The sequence below is a fragment of the Manduca sexta genome, chromosome 4, assembly GCF_014839805.1.
Source record: "Manduca sexta isolate Smith_Timp_Sample1 chromosome 4, JHU_Msex_v1.0, whole genome shotgun sequence".
NCBI lineage: Eukaryota > Metazoa > Arthropoda > Insecta > Lepidoptera > Sphingidae > Manduca > Manduca sexta.
In genome coordinates this window covers 5602377-5625971 of record NC_051118.1, presented here as the reverse complement: position 1 = coordinate 5625971, position 23595 = coordinate 5602377, and the positions used below count along the sequence as shown (strand labels likewise).

Below are 23595 nucleotides of genomic sequence, written 5' to 3'. Positions count from 1 at the left end.
AAATCGGGTTATAGGGACCCTTCGACACAGATTTTTAGTTATATTTTAGTAGTCAAGGTAAATAATATATACCAAATAAAATAGTGTTGACTACCTTTGCAAATTGTTCACTTATAATCACTCGAAAGGTCAAATTAAAATTTCTTTCGCACTATTCTATAGTATTACAGACGTAACAAAAACATATTACTAAGCGTTAGCGAATCATACGCTAATGACTTTTCTTTAACAGAAGTCCCACTGAGTACTTACTGGATAAAATAGTCTATACATTGATATAAGATACCATCTTACCAATTTTATTCACTTGACCTTCGTTTCCCTGTAACAAACATTCGAACGACAAATCCTCGCATTTAGGTATATGAATAATAAGTTAGTCCATACATTAACACAAGACCATCTTACCAAATTCATTGAGTGGTCTACCTTTACTTGTAGCAAACAACAAATCTTCGTATTTGTAGTAAGAAAGATACAATTCCCCCCGTATTCCCCGCCAAGTGTAATAGTCCCTAAGATTGTGTACTCACATGACTTTGAACCAGCCAAGCGTGACCTTATCTCGCTTGAGGCTACATTCCTAGTTATTTCTTTAATGTATGTGATGAAATTTGTTATAAACTGTGTTTCCTGAGATGTTAGCACTTCACCGTGTTCTAAATATCTTTAATACTAAATATGAAGAGGATAAACAATTTAATATTGCGTTCGTTAGGTTAACGTCTTCAAAAATGAGCACCTCAATCCTAACATTCGTCAAGGTTCTATTTAAATCTAGATATACATTATACAAATCTACAGATTATTAAATTTTGTATTTAATCACAAGACGTCTAGAAAATTTGTTAAAAACTAATACATTTTTAAAGCCTTTTTATACTTCTTAGACAACTAACAACCATGTTCCAGGTCACTAATGTCCAAACAGCTCAACCTGTCTGTTTTCATATAAAGATATTTAGAATACGATGAAGTGTTAACATCCCAGGAAATACAGTTTATAACAATTTTGATTAACGCTAGGACATTAAACCCACTTATAATTTGTTTAAATCCTATGTATTTATGTTCGTGTAGAGCCTTTTATAAAAATAGTTACTTTTTCACATAAGCTAATTAATTTTTCGCGTTCTAGGTAATATTTTTGTCTACTTTTTATATTCCTGTTTGTGTGTCACGCAATCTGTGTTATTTTTTAAACAAAGCCTTCCCTCTGCTTATCGCCCTTCGCTTCCTTCATAATTCATTTCGCTTATATTTAGTATTTTTAATTATATTAACAAACTTTTAAAGGGGTAAAGGTTAATGTTTTATTTATTTTAATTTAGTCTATAAAGGGATTAGGAATCGTACTTTAAATTTAAATTTTATTTTGTGGCATTTCCAAATGTAAAATGTAAATAGCAAACTTAAAATTCTGATAGAAATGAACCGTCGACACAATTAAAAACATACAAAGTTGAAATTTTAATATTAATGTCCATTCCACAACAATGCTAACATCTCCAACTATACAAAACAAAAACGAACCGTAAAGATGGACGTCCAGCGATTGGTGGACGCGACGTTGCCACGCTGGCATCCCGCCGAGATGCGCATCTCCGCTCCCTTTCACACCCATCCACTTTCTATATACCCGTCCCTTTCTGAACATGTCCGCAGGATCGTCTCGCTTCAAGACGCAACCGAGATAATTTCTTCGAAGCTTTGAATTTCGAACGCTTTTTTTTAAATCGATGAGCCAATGGCACGAATGCTGCCAGTAATTTGTTTATTCTCTATGGTCTTTTTTTATTCGGTCTGTGCATGGAGGTTTCATCTGATTGTGAGTTCGATGGGGTCAAGGCCGCCCATTGTTCATTGTGAGGAGACAAAAGCTCGAATGTTTGCAAAAAACAACAGACAGGTTGAACTGTTTGGACATTAATGATCCCGAACATGGGTGTTAGTTGTCTAGGAAGTATGAAAAGGCTTAAAAAATATGTACCTACTTTAGTAAAAATGTTTATGTTATGGTTTATTAAGATAATTGAAAATAAATAATTACTACGTTGCGTAGACAATTATCCGGTAGTATTACAATCGCACCATTATGATGACGTCAGACGAAATTTTATAACATTTATAAAATAAGTTCTGTTATTAGCTACTCTTGAAATGCTGTCGTCCGTGCCAAATAAACTTTTAAACTCAATATGTACAGAGTTAGTTGGACCTACATGAAAAACATAGCACCAGTGGTAGGTCTCTCATATTTGCGAGTCCGCCAGGGTAGGTACCACCGCAATGTCTATTTATGCCGTCAAGCAGCAGTGTGTAGTCACTGTTGTGTTCCGGTTTGAAGTACATACATTGTAGCCAGTGTAACTACTGGACATTACCATCAACCGAAAGGCAAGCTCGTCTCGTCATTCAAAGCGATAAAAAAAAACAAAAACATAAATTACTGATTTTAACGCCCGCAAGATATAGGTATCTTCTTCTTACGTTAATAAGTCACAAATCTCTTATTCTCTTACTTTTACACCTTTAGACCAATTATAATAATCAAACCTGATAGTGGCTTTATTTTTTAAAATCCTACCATAGAGGTTGTGTCAAAACTATTTTTAGTTTTCCGTTGACAGAAAACCTAGGTGATTAAAAATTAAACTTGTTTATGGTTATTTATAGAATTTATTGTTCCTTACTACGTTGGGCACGCGAAGCAATCTACACCTTTCGAGCGATCGTATCGCTGATTTGTTGATTGCTTTATTTGAATTAAACGACATAAAACATCGAAAACTCCTTTAAAATTGTTATAATCGCCGTGGGTTGTAAAAAGGGATTGTTTACGTCGGTATAATTTCCTTTTTAATTTAAAGATTAATACATATTTGTATGGTCTTTCAAATGCATTGAAATATAGAACTGACCCAAATATGTGTAGGATCATTTTGACATTGTGCAACTAAAGCAACCATATACTTTCTTCTTGAAAATAACACTTTCCAATAAGTTACTTGTTTACTCTACCGTAGATGTAAAATAAAAAAAAGTGTAATTTTCGAAGAAAATAAATATCAATAAAAAGCGATTTTCATTTTACACGCCCTAATGCCACTACTACTACTTTAAGATAATTCGTAGCATGGGCAATATCACACTTTCAGCCAGAAATACACTCATACGTGTGCCATTTTTTAATATCAATAAATCAGAAAACAAACTATTTTCAATTTAAAACATTTTTGGGAAAATATTCCTTATTCATGGCTGATTTTTGGCACAATATTAGGAGAGGTAAAGACGAATATGTGGTTTTATTTATTAACGCAATGTCAAAATAAAACTGTATAAATCTAATGTGCTATCTGAAAATTTCAATCCTTACATATTATAGCAAAGACCGCGGCTGCAACTCCTTGTGTCTGATGAATAAACTCAAAAACTTTCGAACGAATTTATATTCGATTCTCATTAATGGACGAAGTGATTCAAGTGTATTATTTATGTGTATAATTTATTAATGTTTATGTACGGCAGAAAAAAAGCATAGCCGTATACCCGTAGGAAGCCGGGGCGGGTCGCTTGTTAAATATAGAACTATGTCAAAGCTATTCATATTAGATTTGTCAGGAAAACAGCGCGCTTATCGTATTTTAGAAGCTATATTCGAAATTTATATTACATATACAAAAAAATATAAGCTTTTTGTGCAATATGTTATACTTATTGTGGTGGTTTAATTTTTTTTTATAATGTGGATATTGTTTCGTAATTTCATAATAAAAATTACACTAAAATTGTTGATTCCATGCATCTCCTTTTAAAGTGCACATTATTTCAATTTGCTACACTATTTAACAAATAAATAAAAAGACGTAAAATTTATTGTTTATAGTAATTTGTCATTAAACTTTACATATTTCAGCCCGTAAATTGCACGCCGTCAAGTATGGAACGAATTGCTTAAAATTAATTTGATGCTTAAAACTTAAACCACCTTTACGCTTAGTCGTAGGGGGTGAGCAGTGGTATCAACAATTAGCATTTTTAACAGATTATAGGCTGGCAGCATTCGTGAAATAAATGAGTATTAAAATACTTTATAAAAGTTATCAACTTAGAAGATACATTAGCGAATTTTAGTATGCCAGTAGCGAAACATCTATATATATATAAATGAATCCCTATTTCCCTTGGTCACGCCATCACGCGTGAACGGCTGGACCGATTTCACTATTTTTTTTGTTGTGTTTGGGGGATCAGGAGAAGGTTATTATGAAAGAAAAAAAAGAAAAAATTGTGCGGAAAATTAGAAATATTAAGAAAACTTAACAATATTAATTTTACATAACTGTCAGTGGTTTGAAATAACTGTCAGCGATCGACAGAATGCGCGCGTGCATACAAAGTTAAGACAGGGCAACGTCTGTCAGGTCAACTAGTTGTTGATAAACACATGGTCCGGCGCGTTAATACCCTGTGTGTACCGAAACCATCATCGGAATTAGAAGATGACCCCACTGCACCTGATGGTAAGTGGAGAGGGGTCCAATAGAATGTCGGCTGACAAGAGACGATTACCCCTCGACAGTCGACACAATTATGCCGGCCTGTTTTAACCAAAATATATAATATTAATGAATCATGAAACGCCCCTAATTGGTGGCATCTAGTGTTTTCCAAAGCCTTTTTCTACATTCTTTGTTAAACGTCTAGCTTATAAAAAAGATGCAAAATAAAAATATAATAGCAAAACGAAATTGCAATCTTGTAATGTTGGCATTTGAAAATTTCTTTTAACTTTTTGCACAACTCTCGATTAAAGTCGGCTATCGCTTAGCAAAGTATAAAATTCAGCATGTCCAATTACTCGGTACAAGGCTGGCTCCTAAATAATCGTCGGCTGCAACTGTCTTCGTAGATGTTTCGTACTAGACACCTACAAAGTGCGCGGGTCGCGTGCGCACGCAGATGGCACCTAGAAATCTAATAGACAGGCCAGGATTATAAAACAAAGAACACAAACAAACATCGCGCCTGTGTTTTCCGTCCCATGACGTAATAGAGCCTATTGAATACCGGCCACAAATTTTACACTCCAGGCTGAAAACCTAATATAACTTTGCCCGACCCTGGATTTGGTCCCACGACCTAAGAGCGCTGCTTTATGACTGCGGCGCTGAGGTAGTCAGGATTACATTAGGGATTAAAAACATGTTTAGAGTAAATTTAAGTTAAAATTGAAAGTAACATTTGTATCGGATGTATGGAGTAATATACGGATGACTTATGAATGTATGTATGGATAAAAAAAATATGGATTGCAGGTAGCAATTGATTTTGTAACGAAATTCTTGCTACTTTTTTTAAGTGCAAACTAAGAAATATGATTGAAAATAAGCGTTTTATATAATCAATAATTTTGTAATTAAAACAATTTGTGTAAAACTATTACATGTTAACTCATTTGTTTAATGTTTCGTACAAAGCACACAAACATTTCGATTGCACGTTTCCTTACATTCCTAACTCTACGCGAGACAGGTGCGCAAGCGCGCGTCACCTTTGTGAAAAAATAGGGGAGGCCGACCCCGCACGATACACTTTTTATATAAGAATTAATCCACGACCACTTTCTTATGACCATCACGCACACCGCTCGTGGAATATTTAAAATTTATATTGAACGTGATCATTGCTTTTTAAAACACGGGCGAAACCTTTATGGGTTAATAAATGAAATGGATATTCTTATCGTTTAATGTTTTGCATTTTATAGGATATATGTTTTAATGAGGTTGAAGCTCGATACTCCAATAGATTGAATAATACTTATATTGAAGTTGAATGATACTGTATTAATTGTATTGCAAATTAGTATTATGGTGTATTACAATGTAAGTAAATAAACTTTTTGACTGCTACTAAATCAAATTAAAACCCCTCAACTTATATTCCTGACAGATAAAAATGTTATTCGACTATTCTAAGAGTTCAGTGGCACCAGTCTGTGTTATCCTAGGCGCCATTTATAGGTATAATGAGATAGCACATTTCTATCACTGTCAAATCTACCGATTGTTTTTGTTATTAGAACGGCCCCACTTTTATTGTATTCCGACAGCCTTTTAGTTTATGATCCACTCACTCTACGCCATTTCATGTACAATATTTTGCCCACCTTACTATACAACTACATCTAAATTGAGCCATCAAATACGATATTTATATGACATGTAAAACTTATAACATATAAGACATTAACCTAACAAAGTACCTATTTAATACTAACATTTGTAACCACAATAAAGGCCCCTGTTATTTTTAGAATCTTAATTGAAAAATAAAACGCGACCATTTTATTTTTATCGCAATCTATGGACACACTGTCTTGTATCTATGACTTTAATTCCGCTTCGCATCTGCCCATTCTCCTCTATATAATATTTTAACCATTAGACTCTAGGCTTTTGATCCCTTGTTATTTTTAAATTAAGGCTTGTGTATTTTTATTATAACCTTAGATAAAACTTTTTTGATTAGGTATTAATGTAACAGTTTTCTTGATCTTTCAAGTTGATAGAAACTAAACTTTAATTACTTGTTTTTGTGAGAAAGAGTTTTATTATTTCGCTTGTTTATTATATAAAATAAGGAAATGATAGTTTCGCCAAGCAGGAGACGGGAATACGGCCTTAGACAATTGTAAAATACTAATTAATATAAAATATGTCACATAGAATCGTCGCGTACGGTAATCGGCTTCCATATAGTGCCAGCGTCGCGTTGCCATCCGTTACACTTATAGTTGACGTAACTATAAGTGTATGCTCGAAAATCAAAGATTTCGTTGCTCGTACTTTGAGTCATAAGCCTTTAGGTTATCTATTCTATATTATAATAGCTAAAGAGTTTGTTTGTTATTTGTATTAGAACAGTTAATCTCCTAAACTCTTGCTCTGTTTCTGGAAATTCAGTAATTGGTGGCTAGTTTATTCGTTGAGAAAGCCAATCGATGCCAAGCCGGCATGATTTGGTACATGGAGGAAAAATATAAATTTCTTACTAACTTCTAACTTCAAGGCTGTATCTTGAATAAAATAGAGAATAGACACATTCGATATTAGAGAATGTCACAAACGATTAGTCATATTTAACGTTTGCAAATTACTTGTAAGCTGTCTGCTTGATAAGTTAACATGTACTTACAAGAATAAAATAATGTTTGGGATGAGGAAATGAAAACATTTTTCAGTCATAATCAAGTGTTATGGTTTGCGCTCGTGCGGGACGGCAAACAAGAGACGATTGTTATACTCGTAATGTAAATCACCTCTGAACTGTCCACTCAAAATAAACATCAGATACGCTTTATACAAAACCCGGACGAACGTAATTTTACTAATACCAAAGGTTTGAATATTTGTTAAAGTAAATGCATAAAATGGAATGAATTAAGACGTAATTTGGCACCCGGATTGATTAACCGTCTTTTTTCAAAATCGATTTCGATCTATCTCATAAATTGACCAATCAGAATAAAGTTTCTTTTTACACGTTTACAAATGACTTACTCTGATTGGTTCGTTCTCGGAGTCGGTTCCAAAATTGGGATGAGTTATTCAAAACGGCTGTTCATCGTCCGTTAATGTAGACAAAATTATTTTTATTTAGTGATATATCGTGAGTTTTATATGAGGAAATGTCTGCGCCATGAAATCGCGAGTTCGACCAATCATAAACTCAAGCTTATGACTATATATTCAAAGGATAGGCAAAGATACAACTACTATATTGAGCACAATTTTACAGTCCAAAAAATGCAAACTTATAAAACATTTTCTATTTTAATTTAACCTAAGTACAAAATACACTCGTAAATACAAAGTTGTCTGCAAGACAGTCACCCATCGGGAGCTGGGCGAACAACTTCCGGGCTAGGGGAGGGATAAAAACCTCATTTCCGGCCCGCGAACCCTTCCGTTAGGGGAGAGTCGGGCCGCATGTTACACTTATTTGTACTTGTGTTGGTCTTGAGTAAACTTTTTTATAATTATGTTTGTTGTTCCATAATTTTTTTTGGGGGTGTTTATTGATTAATTTTGTGGAAGCCTGGCTTAAGATAAGAGGATTTGTCAGACAACAGCAATTTGCTGGTGGTAGGATATATTTTATATCCGCCCAGATAGCACCGTACACAGGTGTTAAAACCCGCCATAACGGTCCACGTAAGTGTGTAGCGTTCCGGAATCAGCCTGTGCATATCCGGTTCTAACAGGCCGGCATAATTGTGTCGACTGTGGAGGGGTAATCATCTATCGTCAATCGACATTTTATTGGAGACCACTCCACTTAACCAAAGACCGTTAATGTAACCAAAATCATTTTTATAATATACTTGAAAAAGTGTGTTCCCCGACTTTATTTTGGAGATATATAAGAGTACTAGAAGTGGGCGGTAAGATTCTAATGTAAGAATCTATGGACGGCATGTCTGTGATTTTTGCCTTGAAGCAGCGTTGTGCAAATGCTATTATGCTTGGATATGGCCAGGGTATATATTTTATGAGATTTAACATCTAATGGCTTAGTGAGACGAGCCCAGTACGTATTATTATGCTTACCTCAAAGTCCTGAATGATATATCTACTGTTTATGAATTTACCATTAGCCGCTTGTCTCTACATTACAATTAGGGTAGTTGACAAGCTTTTCGAAGACATCCATCAAAATGTATGTCTTTCAAAATCTAACGTCAAAATATTTTTAACATTAATAAATAAACAAAAAACAATAAATAAATTAGAAAGCTTTGTAATTTGGTGGAAAGGGTTGCTGTCAAATAACATTAACAGCAAACTGTGACGTCACCAATTATCATTAGTCATAACGCTGCATGCGTGAGAAAGAGATGGCGCAATAACTCTACCACGCCCCTACTCTTGTAACAATATTTCAAAAACGACTAACTGCTTTATTTAGAACAAACAGTTCTAACTAAGTATATAGTTTAATGGCTTTGATTTTCAACCAATTTGGATGCTGATTTTACAACATTTTATTCGTATTATTTTCTATTACATATAAAATAATGTACAAAATTAAACATAGGAAACTATACTATTAGAACCACACAAACCTACTTAAAATTATCGTAATTTGGCTAGAATGAATAGATTAGTGCCACATTATTTATAAAGTCAGCATTATCTAAAGACTGGGGGTGCGTGCGTTACCACGTCATTTGCCATTGATTTGCGTTCTGACTCATTAGTAGTGTTGTGATTTCGGCTCAGGATTCGTTTTAAATATATTTAGTTGAAGTTAAGGTTTTAGGGTTAATTGGCGTTTATGAATTCGAAGCTGATGTAATAAAAGCAGCTTTCTGCTTAAGCATTTGTGTCATGGTATGTTAGAGAAGAGACAGAATTTTTACATATTTCTTTAAATCTATCTTAATTTAATTACTCAAGTTTACATAATAAGTAAGAATGAAGACCATAATTTTCAGCCTTTGGAGGTCCACTGCTGAACATTGGCCTGCCCTAAAGATTTCCAGACCGAACTGGAAGACCCAGAAGATGGCCTAGAAGTAGACTACATCAAGCGCGTTCCTGCGACCATTTTTAAAAAATAAAGATAGCTACATCTAAAAGGCTAAGCAAAGCATTGTATGTCTTATTGTTTACTCGTGTCATTTATGAGGATCGGTATTATGATTAATATGTAACTTATTATTTTAGTAATATTCTGGCATGTTTATGATTTTAATTTCGGCATTCGAAGCCGAATCTCATTCCCAACACTACAAAGCCAAATTAAACATGTGGTGTGAGGGTACCTTACCCTTCGATTCGTAACATTGTAACTGACAGGTGAGCGAGAAATCAAAAATTATGCTTTACTAATTGTTACTCGCGGCTTTGCCTGCCTGAAAGGTATTTCCAGTTATAATAATTTCTCAATCGCTATAGAAATTCATAAGACGGTCTGTACGACGCCAGCGCCATCTACTCTAAAATTAGAATAAAAATTGAAATATGTCCTACTGGAGCAAATTACCGGAATAAAAAGGAGTCTATCCGTTAATCCAAGACATGGTCTATCCGTGTGACAAATTCCATTTAAATCCGTTTAGTGGTTACTGCGTTTACTTCTAACAAACATTCTAACGTTTACACTACCCTAAAGAGGATTCCTATCTTTTCCCAACACTTTCCTACTGCAGATATTCCCTCTCAACTCTCCCTCAGGCCCTTGCAGTGGCTGAGCCGGGGAATTTCAGGAACCCATTCGCAGGATTTCCCGATGTTGACTGCTGGGTTGCCTACTAAAACAAAATAACATTTTCACCAACATTTATTTATTACTTACTTAGAGTTTGCAACAAACCTATTGTTGATACTTTATCTAGGGTTGTTCTGGCTTCAGGGTAAATTATGAAGTTATTAAGTAAATGGATAAAGAAGTTAGAAAGTCAATAGTTATTAATCTAAAAATCGGCGTAACACTTGATTGAGTTTGGTGATAACTATGTTACTCAAGGTTTTATATGATGTTAGAAACTACCCCTGAAAAGAGAAGGCGTGATCCTATGAATATATGTTGTGGAAGTCGTAATCATATAAGTACTGAAGATTTTTCTGGAAATATTTCAGTTTGCTTGATGGCAAGCTATACGACCGCCCATGAACAGTAGAAACACCATCCAACATCTTGACTTACAAAGTATTGTTTGGTATTCCACTGCGCTCGCTATTCTGAAACATGAGATGTTAAGTCTTATTATGTCCAGTAGGTACACTGGCCACAATGTTAAAAGCCTACAAAGAAACATAAAAACGAAAATGGACCTTTAAGAATTTTATTCAAATTTAAAAACAAAAGACGATCTTTTAAAAATTCTTTCACACCACGTACCAGTAAGCTGAATATTTCAGATCCGATTCCGCGTTATGAAATGGTTCTATCTAGGTTATATTCAGTTATGTATAGCTCTTCTGGGAAGCGAGTGGTGCCGGTTGCCATGGTAACGCGTCGCATCAACACGCCGCCCCCCTATAGGGACACTGTATACATGTACAGGTGACCTAAGCAGGGCGGTGACGCACTAAGTGCAATTTATTTAAAAAAAAATTGTAGGGATTTAAATAACGAAGAATGTTCTTACTTGATTCAAAAATTGTAAAGTGGTGCTGATTATATTTATATAAAAGGTACCAGTATATTAAGTAATCAAAAGGTATGTTTGTATAGTAAGCAGCATCGAATAAAAAACTATCGTAGTAAATAATAAACTGTTTTCACTGTGAAGTTTCCGCAACTATATTCTGAAGTCATCCTCTACAAGATTCAGTTTCAGAAACGTAGCGAAATAAAAACACATATATTTGTCCGAAATACAATTCTAGCCCAGGTCTCAGTCTACATCACACCAAGAAGCTACAACTAGAGACTCATGTAAGCCAGGATCAGCAGTGATACACATTTTACGACACCCAGCGATGAAACTCAACGAGTCTCAGGGAACAATTATCTATCAATATCCCGCAACGAAATGAATCAAACAGAAAGATATGGAGTAGCTGGAAATTTTACTTCTCCACTTCCTTTCATAGCCAAGTGGGAGACAACATAATTAAGGATGCATTTTAATCTAAAGTACACGGTAGTTTACTAATAAAAAAACCAGTTACAAAGCGCTACGGATAAATAGGTCATATTATACAGCAGCTACAACTACATTAAAAAGACAATAAAATTCAAAGTTAAGTTGAGCGTCCCCAGTACGCCACCAGCGCAACTCATCACAATACGTGTGTGCGGAGCGGTGTTTATCTGGCGCGACGTCAGCCGCGGCCACGTCAGCGATGTCATATTGTGATTGTGTCGTGTACATAGCATTACCGTTGCCATTAGCGCATGAGACATCCTGACGCGAAACTATCTTTAGGTCTATGCAAGGGTGGCGAAAGGTGACATTTTCGGAAACGGACACATATAGGTACTAATTTACATGAGTGCGGTCTGCAAAGCGTTCTGATGATTAGATTCTATCAAAATACTGCAAAAAGGAAAGGCGGCAGGAATCGAGTTATATGAACCCTTCCTCACTGCTATGTAATATAAAATGCGCTGATGACCGCAGATGCGGTTTGGAAATAACGATCGATAAGTCCAACCGATAAGTAATTTACTGTCAAAATTTTGGCAGTTAGTTACGGTATTAGCATAGGTAAGATTTTACGATCGTTGACTTATGTCGAAAGTCGAATCTAATAGCTCAGGATTAAGGTGCATATTACAATGTGAGGTGTATAGTATTAAGGACTTGGCAAGCGTTGTCAATCGAATGAGAAATTCGTAGGATTCAATATAACAGTCTATCTTTCCCCGTAGATTTTAAGATATCGATAATCTCGTTTTCGCCGTGAAAAATAGGTCGAGTCTTTTAAAGCATAGACGTATACTAATGATAAGTAACAGCCCTTTATTTTATAATTATTTGCTCTATTTTATCTCGTTTACTATTGAGATGGTTTAGACCTAAGTCCATTATGCTTGTGTGCGGGTTCCCTGATGGTAATTGAATAACAAGTAATTATGTTTAGGGCTTGTTTCACAACTAGGGAAATGCTATTCGATACATAAAAGTATAAGCCGGTCAAATACAAAAGTCACTGTAAATTATGCTCCCAAATAAATGGTAATAATATAGATATAAATACAATCATAATTTCAATTCGCCTTTGAAATTTTTTCCTATATATTAAGTAAAATAAACTTGAAAGTTTATTAGATAAAAAATTGTAAATTAAACTTCAAAGCTGACTTTATTTTAGATAAAGAATATTACGATTTAAATTGATATGCAGAAGCGTTTTGAACTTTAAAAATTGTTCAGCTATTTGTAGTTGACTGCACTATCTAGATTAACCGTTCAATACGATAAATGACAAACAAAATTTACTTGAAACTTCTGAAACAGGCCATCAGTAATCCACCCATAAATATCCGCCATGCCAGAAATTATCGCTCCCTCACCTGCAACTCTAGCAAGATTAGATCTATCAACGAGTCCCTGGAAGTATTGGTCTATTTTTAATCAAATAGAAACATGGGAACTTAGAATTTTGCAAGCATATTTAAATCACCTGATTAAAATGATCATAGGCCATGATAAAATTGTATAAGCTGCAGTATTCTCGAGGGAATCGAAGCACTCGGCATATTATATATTAACTCAATACCGACAGTGCAGATGGAGGCAAATTACTGCTATTTGCTATACGTCGACCGTTATTGATTTTGCTGTCCTGATTTTATAGCATGCTGTTACCGTGAAGCCTGCATTATGAAACTAACATGAAACTGACCGATATTGATTTAAATTTATTATATATGGAAGTAATTAGTGCTAAATTATAATTGTTTCTATATGCTGGCTTTTGCTAGGACCTCTGCCCGCTTTTACAGTTCCTAAAATAATTACGTAGCTATTGGGTATAATGCAACTTCTTGTTACTAAAAAAATAAATAAATGTAGCAGCAGTTCTAGATATTAGCGTTATCAAACCAGCAAATTCTTTAGCTTCTTATAAAGTCGCTGACTTACAAAATCCTATGTTAATTTAACTTACGTTGTATAAATCAGATTGAAAATTTTCATGTTGGTTAAAATTAGAAAAACAATAATTTATGGTACACTTTTATTATCTTTCGAGTATATTGGATTTTTTTACTATTAAAGACTGATAAGGTAATAGGGCCTTATTTTCTTTATAAAGGCGAATGCATTTATTAGCAATTATGGGCGTTCTATTCGAAGGACAGCTTCGATAGCTGTATTGGTAAGAGAGTAAAAAAATGACATATTTACCTACACGGCCATCAAAACTGTCCTTCGATTAGAAAGTCCGTAATTGTAAAAAAAGGATATACCCTCGTAAACGGAATAGCGCGCCCTAACCTTAAACCCCTAAACTTTAAAATGGAATTATATATATTCTATTTTCACATCAAATGATAACATGACCTTGTAATAGTAAGGTAACGAAATATAAATTTATTTGAGGTTAATAATTAATTCTTTTTATTTCGTCAATCGGACTTTTTGTTTGAACTATCTTTCCACCTTGGGTGACCATACGGTTAGTTTGGATCAAACTCGTAATATAACTTATTTATGTGTATATAGCAAAATCTAGATAATATATGTAAGCAACTGCAGTATTTTCGTCTAACATTTTAGACTAAACGTAGATCTGTTAAAGGTTGGTTTTTCAATGAATAAAAAACATTCTGCAGGGAGACATTTTAATATATTCTAAAAAATGTATCATAAATTTCTGTCAAATTGTAATATTTTATAGCGGGGGAAACCTCTGCATCGAATCGTTTTCCTCCACCATGATGTTCTTGGGCCTCGGCAAGGGCACGTGGACTGTCAGCACCCCATCCCGCGAGAGACCAGACTCTATATCCTCTGGATCGATCCCGGCTGGCAGCTGGAATTCCCGGTTATACTCCCTGAAGTTGAGGCTGTTGTCTGTCTTCTCCTCGTGAGTTGCTGACACTATCAGCTTATCGTCGAGGATTTCTACTTTAACCTGGAAACAAAACGTATCTTTTGATACATAATAGTGGACATAATAAGACTTATATTGACTTCTTATGTTTTAGGATGGTAAGCGCAGTGGAATACCAAACAATACATTGTTGGATGGTGATCCTAACTTTAATTTGACAGGCTTTAAGATGATGTCGCAATTGAGAGCGAAACTGGGTTGTATATATTAATCACGCCCTTTTTTTAACCTGACCCTTCGTTTCTTGGCGAGGATCAGCTTTTAAAATCCATATTAAAGTCTGCGTATTTTTCGCTGATATAATTTTGCTTTATGTGCGTTCAATAAGAAACTGTTTTACTTACTTCAGAAGGATCAAACTGGCTAACATCAAACTGCAGCTTTAGCTCCTTTCTCTCCCCCTCCCCCTGGACCAGGGGGGAGTTGGCAAGAGGGTCCAGGTCGGTGATTGGGTACGGGATGTACTTGTTATTCTTCGCCAGAGGTCCCGCTTGCAGGGTCGAGTTCTGGCCCGTTAGACTGAGAAGGTCTTTGCTGGAATTGTCACATCAATTAAATTCTGATGTACACTCACACGCTTTGTATTCCGTAGGGGTTCTGAGAGGTATAGATGCCGGGAGCAGGGTGCAAGTAGGTGCACGTGCACCCAGAAAATACATCACAAATTATATTTGTTACTGAATAAATCTGCAATAGGAATTATCGAACACAGAGGTTTGCTTATGATTAAGCATTTTCAAAAATTTGCGCGATTTGAATTTGAAAAAAAATATGATATTTTATAGTATAGTGCGTAGGTGCAGATGCTCCCTCCTAAAACTAATCTAGGCGGTGCCCATAGTGAGAGGCGCTGGGCGCAACTCGTCCACCCCGTCACACTCCTCGGCCCAAACTCCAGATTACCCGATACTGGTGTCTGTCGGATAACAGTCCTATTGCTCATTTCTGAGACAAATAGTAGTTGCTGCGTTTATAAACCAAACATTTTCAAAAATGAATTTAGAATGGATTTTTATTGCTTTGTGTGACGAGACGAGTAGTTGTTACACTGGCTACAATGTTGCATTTGCGTTTAATAACACTTGTATACCTGAATTTGTTCATTTCTTCTTCAATTTTCCTCATTTCATCAGCGAATTTCTCCTTCATTAGGGCGAATGCGTTGTCGAAAATCGACAATTCCGTCATCTGTACTGGAACGGTGATGTTCTGGCGTTTTCTTTCGGCCATTTTTGAGGAGCTATACATGGATATAATTATCTATTTTTTTTATTAATTTTGGTTTACGTTCAACTTGAAAATTTGACAGATAGGAAAAAGAGTTTGACAGAAATATGATGTCAAAATAATTTATTAAAATAGACTAAAATAAAATAGGATAGAAAGAAGTCCTCTTCTGTATCATAACTTTTCTCTCACACACGCTCACGTCCTTTGTACCCGAAAGGCGCACTCAGTTTTCACCGTGTGTATTCCGTCCCGTGATGAATTAGAGGGCGGGCCTATCGCCATATCGAATGCAAATACCAGACTACGGGTTGTGACTGAGTAGAAAAACCCAAAATCACTTTGCGAGACCCGGGGTTTGAAGCTGAGACCTACACTGCAGGCGTACTATACCTACGCTACCGAGGCAGTCGGTAGTAATACTTTTCTAAATTATTGTTACTAACCAGTACTCTCAATTCTCAAATATCTATAATCCAAAAAATTAATAAATCACAATCTAATCAAATCGCGCCCCTAACTTTAGAAAAATCATTATTGCAAAATGAATGTGCAATAAAAAACCTAATTAACCTTTCGACATTCGTTTTTTGAAATACCAGTGCTGCCAGATCACGAATGTTCCCCCCGAGATGTGGTATTTCGCCCCAGCGAGGGACGGACAGATTGACAATCCCACCCCGCGGTGCCATGGCGACCGACGTCTAAACATCGGGCCCTATTAATCTCGATACCGGGGCGTGTCGAAATCGTCGTGTGGCCAGGATTTCTGATAAATAGGAAAAATAATATACAGGTTTTCTATCAATGAAGGTTGATAGTATTTAAAAAAAAATGTTGATTAATATATTTATTATATAATTGTATGAGATGTAAAAATGTAGGCACTATAATTATTATATTTTACACTATCTAATTAAGTATTCATAAATTTCCAATGACTAATAAACTTATATTATTAAAATATTTTTTCTTTGGCTTCTTCCGAATTAAATTTCGTTATCCTTATAAAATATCTCATAGCATTTAGAGGTACTATAAGTCTATTCTGTCTATTATTTATTAGAAAACTCGGTATTTCAGAGATAACTCAAAACATTTAAACTTGCAAAATTTTACCTCTTCATAATACTTATTAATTATGTGACATATTGCCTAAACATAACAATTATATCAATTTGCTAGAAATGACACGAAATTTAACTAATTACAGCGTTTACGTCTACCCAACGAACATGTAATGGTTACCCTAGGGAGTGCGAGGGCGCGAACTACCGCCAATTGGCGGGAAAGCTGCTCGTTTGACAGATCATTTTTTATTCCGTTCGGAAATTTGGCTTCATTGTTCCACTGATTACCAGGTGGCCAGGAAGTGAATTACACCCTCGCTTTATTTATTTGATTAAACACCATTTAAAATGTTTTCTTTTGTCTCTGATTCATAGTGATTCACGCATTTTGCAAAATAATAGACCATAAAATATTTGTTTTTTGTTATTATATAATTTTAAATTGATGCATATTTCGATGTATTCTAAATTCAAAATTATATTATTACGTTGTTTATATCAATATTTTTATTTTGCTTGAGGTTAATAATAATTTTACTTAGAAAACAATTTTAATAGGACAAAATTGTATAGTGAGTCAAGAGTTAATTCCAATAATATGGTTAATTACGTAATATTGGGTTATTCACATTACGTTATGTCTATTATGAAAGAGTTTGGATGCGGTCTGAAAATATTACTCCTGTTTTGAAAATTCACAACACCTTGAATTACAAAGTATTGTTTGGTATTCCACTACGCTCGCCACCCAGAGACATGAGATGTTAAGTCTTATTATATCCAGTAGTTACACTGGCTACAATGTCCTTCAAACGAGAACACAACAGTGACTACACACTGCTGCTTGACGGCAGAAATAGACATAGCCGTGGTAGATATCCAGGCGGCTCTCAACTATGAGAAACCTATCCCAGTAAAGTACAAACTAGTACGAACAGTTGGGGTCAAATATAACAGTGCAAACTGCCAGACCAGATAGCCATCAAGGTAAATATATTCGGCCGTGTTAGGGGCTGGCGTCGCGTTTTAATTCCCGTAAAACAACCCTTATCCCGAGGGAGAGAGTGCAAACATTAAGGTGCGGCTTTATTAATGAGTTTTGAGTCTTTTTAGGCGCGTTGAGGAAAAGTGTCTCACATGTTGATTTAAGTAGGTACTAAACTTTGAACAATGTTTTAAATAGTAGGAATTTGCTGTACGCACGAGCTTTGATTTATGACTAAGATGTGGCGAATATTTTATTTAACCGACTTCAAAAAAAGGAGGTTATCAATTCGACTGTATAATTTTTTCGTATGTTATTCCCAGGAGTTATTCATTTACGTAAAATGTACATATTTAATTAGTTAATTATTATTTATCCTAAAATGGCTGTCAGCAGTACAAACGACAGTGTCGAAGGAGTCTATGTAACCCGATTTCGGCTGGCTTTCCATTATATTGAATTTATGTAGAAACTATTTATCATTAGAACGATTTGCAAATTAGTACATAATATTGTATTGGGTTCCCATTCGGAAAATTTGACCTTTCGCCATTGATAAATAACATGTATTGTGCAATATGTATTAAAATAATATTTATGTTTTTTGTATACAAATAAATAAATTTAAAAATTACAAATCGGTTCAGTAGTTCCTGAGATTAGCGCGCTCTAACAAACAAACTCCTCAAGTTCTTCGTCGCCAACCAATGACCCGGGAGGGGGGGAGGGGTCAGTTGAAATAGAGAATCAGAAAAGTATAAATCTTAGCTAAAGTTGAAAGCAGATGTTCCTACTTCTCTTCTCCCGCTTCAATTACATAGAGCTGAGCGTAATTGAGCGTACGGAATATTAGGAATGGAATTGGTGAATTCATTCGAGTTTTAGAACCTCTAGCGGGGGACAGCTGCTCCTTCTTGCCCCCCCCCCCCTGGCGACACTCTTGAAACTCCTCAGCTGTATAATACATTTACGTTTATGTTTAAAGTACCACTATAGGGCTTTAAAAAGTAGGTTGTTGCCTATACATTATCACTTATTAATATAGATTAAAAAGCCGCGATAGCCTAGCTGGTTGTGGAACGGACTGCCGAGGCGAATGTCCGTAGGTTCACATCCCAAGGGCACACACCTCTGACTTCTAAAAAATTAAGTGTGTATTCTTTGTGAATTATCGCTTGCTTTAACTGTAAGGCAAACATCGTGAGGAAACCTGCATACCTGAGAAATTCTCTATAGGAATTTTCGAGGGTGGGTAAAGTCTACCAACCCGCACTAGGCCAGCGTGGTGGACTAAGGCCTAATCCCTCTCAGTAGTAGAGGAGGCCCGTGCCCAACAGTGGGACAGTATGTAATACAGGGCTGATATTATTATTATTTCAATATAGATTAATATACAAATCACAGATCAATATGTTATATTCCTGATCTCAGTACATTAACGTTAATTGAACTATGATGGTTCCCTCTCCCTGCTACAATCACTTAATTGATGAACGTAAACACAAACACGCGCGTTTACCACTATCGCTTGTTCTCGATTGAATTTCGCTTGACAAGATTAGTGTGAGTTGCGTTCGAGTGTATATTGTATTTTATGGTGCCTTGGTTACACCTCACTAGCTTTTACTATCTGAAAATAAAAGCTGTCGTATCATACCTTCAGATAATCCAAAAGCAGTAGGGTTTTCGTATTTTGTAATAAACTAATACATGCAAATTAAAGCAATAATTTATTAGTTTTTTGTTTTTGTTTCGTGTATATACGGTTTCAAGCAGGCCGGCATAATTGTGTTCACTGGCGATACATAATCATCTATGTCTGAATACTACTTCAGTTCAGAAGTAAACTCACTTTACCATGACCGCAAACCATATCGAATACAATAGTAGGGGTAAGATACGTAAACTGAAACGAGACACGCGAGCTCCGTGAGATCGGTATCTCATCCCCGGGCCCCACTGAGCCGGTGGGATGAATGCCCATTCCGGAAATTGGAAAAAAACCCACGTTAATTGCAAGATAAATCCATAAACTATATTGGCTTTTAGGGATGTATTTTTATGTGAGAAGGGCTGTGTATTATTTTTGCTGCCATTGAATTATCACACGACTTATTCCGCTCACTTACAATATTAATAATATAACATAATAATATCAGTCCTGTATTATATACTTGATCCACGGGTCTCCTCTACTACTGAGAGGGATTAGGCCTTAGTCCACCACGCTGGCTTAGAGCGGATTGGTAGACTTCACACACCTTCGAAATTCCTATAGAGAACTTCTCAGATGTGCAGGTTTCCTCACGATGTTTTCCTTCACCGATAAAGCGAACGATAAATTCACAAAGAATACACACATGATTTTAAAAAAATCAGAGGTGTATGCCTTTGGGATTTGAACCTGCGGACATTCGTCATGGCAATCCGTACCACACCCAACTAGGCAATCGCCGCTTTATTGCAGTAAGAATATTGTAATTTGTCTTAGGGGTTGTAAGATTAAAATAAGACTTTGCCCGACCTTCTATTCTCCTACTCCCTATTTTTCTATTTGATTAATTTCGTTGCGGGATGAAGACTAATTAGTTTTCCCTGAGGCTCGCCGAGCTTCACTTTTCGGTATTATAAAATGCGTGCCACTGCTGATCCTGGCTTACAGGAGTTGTAGTGGTGGGCGTGAGGGCGGGAAAGTCTCTCAAAAGTGTCTCTCCTATTCCCGCGAGAGAGAGCACTGCAGCAGTAATCTAAAACAACTACGCCACCGAGGAGGATCTTTAGTAATCTAAACCCTAATAACCAGGTCATTTAACAAACCGTACGTGGCTACACATTTCCGCAGTATTATATAATAATTCAGCTCACAGACAGCGGGCTGGCGCCGCGGAGGTCTCTGCTCACGACTCCATTGTCTTAGTCGTGATGATGGTGTCGTGAGCCGCGGCACGCGACCACTGTCTATATATTGACCTAATTTTAAGGTACCTCGGGTGGCCAATGATTGGAATTGTAATATATTTTGTATTCTGTAATGTGTTCCATAAGATGCATATTATATTTAGTATTTTGAATTTATTGTATTAAAGTTAAAATTACCTTGCCTCCGTGGTAACATCTGGTAGTCTATGGGCTGCAGAGGTGGACATATTGAGTGTGATCCCGCAGGAATAATGTGTGGGTTTTATAACACTGATTGCTGGGAGCTAGAATCTCCAGGTGTGGATTTCGGCAGGCAGTCGAATAATAAAATTTAACCAAATACGGTATTACTGTAACATGTTTGGAGAAGTTTGATATCGCCTACACTGAAGTAGAATGAGATAAAATATAAAACTAAAATGTGAATTTGCATTTTTTTTGTTATAAACTCCGTCAAAGTACCCACAGGCAAACACTGCTAATAAATTAACTTTATCATTTTCAGTTTTGAAAACAAAACACGAAAACTAAGAAAGTCTCGACCTCGTGTGTATAACGTGTTAATCCATCATAATGTCTTAATAATTATTTCATAATTAATAGTAATTTAGGTGTGTTGCAGTTTATGTGCAAAAATAGACAATTTATAATACGGAGGCTAGCCAGAGAAAGGCGAATAGCGATTTGTAAGCCATGAAGAAAAACATCGAGACTAACAAACTTGAGAACTCTTGAAAAATTTCGAAGGTATGAGTTTTTTTTTTTATTTGAGTTCGGCAGTGTGACCCCCTGCACCTGGAAGTAATTGGAGTGGGGTCCAATAGAATGTCGACTGAGGAGAGACGATTAACCCTCGGCAGTCAACACTATTATGCCAGCCTGTTAGACCCGGATATACACAGGCTGATCTTTCAGGTCTTTTTGAATTTCCAATGATATATTATCTAAATAAAGACTTATAATAATCAAAATATTCATCACGGAATCCATATGACCACACAAATCAATACATATTTCTACGTGAATATCAAATAAAAAATCATGTTTACGTAAAACTTCCGTATATAAAAACAGAACTACAACATAATACGCTTTATATACTGCATTTGTGACTCATAGCGGTTGTTTCGCAAAAACCGTAATATTTTTATGTTCAGCGACATCACGCAATCTGTCCTCGCCCATAGTTGACCCAGATGTTTAGATGCAACTAATATGTTGGTTTAGTTAAATTAACGGCCAGTAACGTTTAATGGTACTACACTTACAAAATTAACACATTAATTAGCATTGTTTAGATAATATTAGACCAAAAATTACATGGGCAAATGTGTTGCAACGCGACATGGTAGCATGCAATGTTTCCGATGAGGACGTCATGAATAGGAAGTGGAAGAAAAATGTGAAAAAGGCTGACCCCACCATCATATGGGAAGATTAGTCAGGAAGAGAGGGAGAGTTTAAATCATATTATTATGAAATATTTTTTTCGTCTAAATGGGTAATGTGTTGAATCTGTTGAAAGTACCATGACGTTAAAGATATATAATGGTCACACTCAGAGACTACATTAATGCAATATAAATAAAAGAAAGAAGACGCAACGCCTATACCCGAAGGGGTAGGCCGAGGGCATCCACATTTCACCATGTTTGATCAAACGGTGTGATAGGGGTCGAGCCTATCACCATATTGGAAATAAATTCCAGACTCTGGGCTGCTACCGAGCAGAATACACATACCTCTAAGTATGTATACTTAAAAGACCTATTTCAGAATTAAAGCATTATTGTTTTCAGAAGAGGTCTTTTATGCTCAAATCTTATACTGAGCAGCAAAACCCAGAATCACCAAGTTTGTGTACTTAAAAGACCTATTTCAGAATTAAAGCATTATTGTTTCCGAAAGAGGTCTTTAATGCGAGTAGACCTTTATAGGCAAAGTGACCCCACTACACATGATGGTAAACAGAGTGGACTCCAGATAGTGTCTGACGAAAGATGATTACCCCGAGCCAGTCGACTACTATGCCGGCCTGTTTGTAACCACACCCAAGCTGATTCCGGAACGCGACACTAGTAGGCCATTATGGTGGGTTCTTCATTTGTACGGTGGTCGCTATCCGGGCGAATACAAGTAAAGATTGTCAGTTTGATATACTTCCTTATAAGTAAATTAACTCAATATACAACATATCCTAATGCGGCGATAGCCTAGTTGGGTGTGGAATGGACTGCCAAGACGAATGTCCGCAGGTTCAAATCCCAAGGGCACACACCTCTGACTTTTCTAAAATCATGTGTGTATTCTTTGTGAATTTATCGTTCGCTTTAACGGTGAAGGAAAGCATCGTGAGGAAACCTGCATATCTGAGAGGTTCTCTATAGGAATTTCGAAGGTGTGTGAAGTCTACCAATCCGCACCAGGCCAGCGTGGTGCACTAAGGCCTAATCCCTCTCAGTAGTAGAGGAGGCCGGTGCTCAGCAGTGGGCAAGTATATAATACAGGGCTGATATTATTATTTATTATTATTACAACATATCCAATTGCGTCGCCAAGGGGGGGCAGGGGGAGGGCAGCCCCCCCCCCCATAGAGGTCCTAAAACTCGAATGAATTCACCAATTCCATGCGCTCAATTACGCTCTGCTCTATGTTATTGTGAAAGCGGGAGAGGGGGAGTGGTGGAGGAACATGTGCTCTCGACTACCTACAATGCATACTTTCTCATTCTCCATATCAACTTGCCCCCCCCCTGGGCCATCGGCTGGCAACGCTCATGAACATATCTAAGTATGTATTACAGTTGCTATC

At 36.2% G+C, this 23595-nt stretch overlaps 1 protein-coding gene across 1 annotated transcript; it reads right to left on the bottom strand.

Annotated features, from left to right (window-relative positions):
* Nucleotides 1-14302: 14302 nt before the first annotated feature.
* Nucleotides 14303-15926, bottom strand: LOC115455331 (protein lethal(2)essential for life). Its single transcript, XM_037442607.1, has 3 exons — nucleotides 15673-15926; nucleotides 14927-15116; nucleotides 14303-14603 (listed from the first exon to the last, which is right to left on the bottom strand). The coding sequence occupies exons 1-3, from the start codon at nucleotides 15828-15830 to the stop codon at nucleotides 14361-14363; spliced, it is 591 nt and encodes a 196-aa protein (XP_037298504.1). The 5' UTR covers nucleotides 15831-15926; the 3' UTR covers nucleotides 14303-14360.
* Between the last annotated feature and the right edge of the window lie 7669 nt (nucleotides 15927-23595).